At 42.4% G+C, this 1621-nt stretch overlaps 1 protein-coding gene across 1 annotated transcript; it reads right to left on the bottom strand.

Moving 5' to 3' along the window:
• Positions 1–387: 387 nt before the first annotated feature.
• On the bottom strand, positions 388–1377 carry LOC128060341 (olfactory receptor 5B12-like). The gene has a single exon (XM_052652737.1). The coding sequence runs from the start codon at positions 1339–1341 to the stop codon at positions 388–390; it is 954 nt and encodes a 317-aa protein (XP_052508697.1). The 5' UTR covers positions 1342–1377.
• Positions 1378–1621: the final 244 nt, after the last annotated feature.

Below are 1621 nucleotides of genomic sequence, written 5' to 3' on the forward strand. Positions count from 1 at the left end.
GGCAAGTCTGGTTTGTCTCTTGAACTCATTTTTCTGTCCACCCATGAATGGTATGATTGCATGTGATTTGCATGAATAAGGCATGTGGGCATGTGCTTAAACAGGCCTGTGAGCATAAATGTGCATACAAATGTGGATGATCATGGAAACAAATATACAATAAAATGCAATTCAAAAGAAATCTTAAAAACACAAATTATAGGTTCATAGTTGACTCTTCCAAAGTTATTTTTCATGGGATCTCACTTTGTCCACACATTTATTTCACAGATTTAAAAATAACTTTGAGAAGGTATGTAAAAATTTTACATAGTAGTTGGCCTAGCAAGTCAATACTTTCCTTAGCTCGATTGAACTATATCAAACCATCTATTTGTTTCTATATAATTAAAATATGTATCTTAGAGAAGACTTTGCTTTCCCCACAGCCTTTTTTAAGGCGCTCTTGACCTCTTTGTTCCTCAGGCTATAGATCAGTGGATTCACCATGGGGATGACTATGGCGTAGAATACAGACGCCATTTTGTCTGTGCTCCTGGAATGGCGGGAGCCGGGCTGTAGGTACATGAAGGCGCCTGTCCCATAGAAGATGGAGATGGAAGTGAGGTGGGAAGCACAGGTGGAAAAGGCCTTCTGATGTCCTTCATATGAGCACACCCTCAGAATGGTGACAAAGATAAACAGATAGGAGACCAGGATGACCATAATAGTAAAGATGATATTGAAGCCTGCCAAAATAAAAAACACCATCTCACTTCTGTTGCTGTCTGAGCATGAGAGAGCCAGGAGAGGCGTAGCATCACAAAAGAAGTGATTAATCAAATTGGGTCTGCAGAAAGAGAGACTGAATGCATTCCAAGTGTGAACAGAGGCCTCCAGAAAACCAAAGACATAGCATCCTACGACCATCCAGGCACACATCCCTGGTGTCATGATGTTGGTGTAACAGTGTGGCTTACACACTGCGGCATGACGGTCATAGGCCACTGAGGCCAAGAGAAAAGTTTCCACAGTCAGAAAGACAGCAAAAAAATATAACTGAGCAACACAAGCATTGTAGGAAATGGCCTTGTCTCCCATGAGGAAGCCAGCCATCACTTTGGGAGTGACGGCTGTGGAGTAAGCAAAGTCCACCAGGGAGAGGTGGCTGAGGAAGACGTACATGGGAGTGTGGAGACGAGAGTCCGACAGGATCAGCGTGATCACCCCCAGGTTCCCAACCAGAGTGAGGAGGTGGATGAGCGCGAACACCAGAAAGAGCGGGATCTGCAGCTGTGGGTCACCAGTTATCCCGGCAAGAACGAACTCAGTCACGACTGTGCTGTTCTCCATGGGGATCATTTGTGCAGTATGTGAATGGCCTATAGCAATGAAAAAAGAAAGGCTGGTTAGTACCTGAACTTAGAACTATCATGATGCCCAAGTTGGCCTTATATCAGAATTTTCTCTATTAACTTACGCATAACAACAAAAGGTAATTTTAAAATATTCATAGAAATACGGAATGCTCTACTTTTAAGGATTTTGAAGATACTATAACCCAATATTCTATCCTCATAAATGATTGAAACTGAAGTTCAGAGATGGAAAGAGACATGCAAAATCATCAGAAAAATCTGTC

This window comes from Budorcas taxicolor, chromosome 15 (assembly GCF_023091745.1).
Source record: "Budorcas taxicolor isolate Tak-1 chromosome 15, Takin1.1, whole genome shotgun sequence".
NCBI classification, from domain to species: Eukaryota; Metazoa; Chordata; class Mammalia; order Artiodactyla; family Bovidae; genus Budorcas; species Budorcas taxicolor.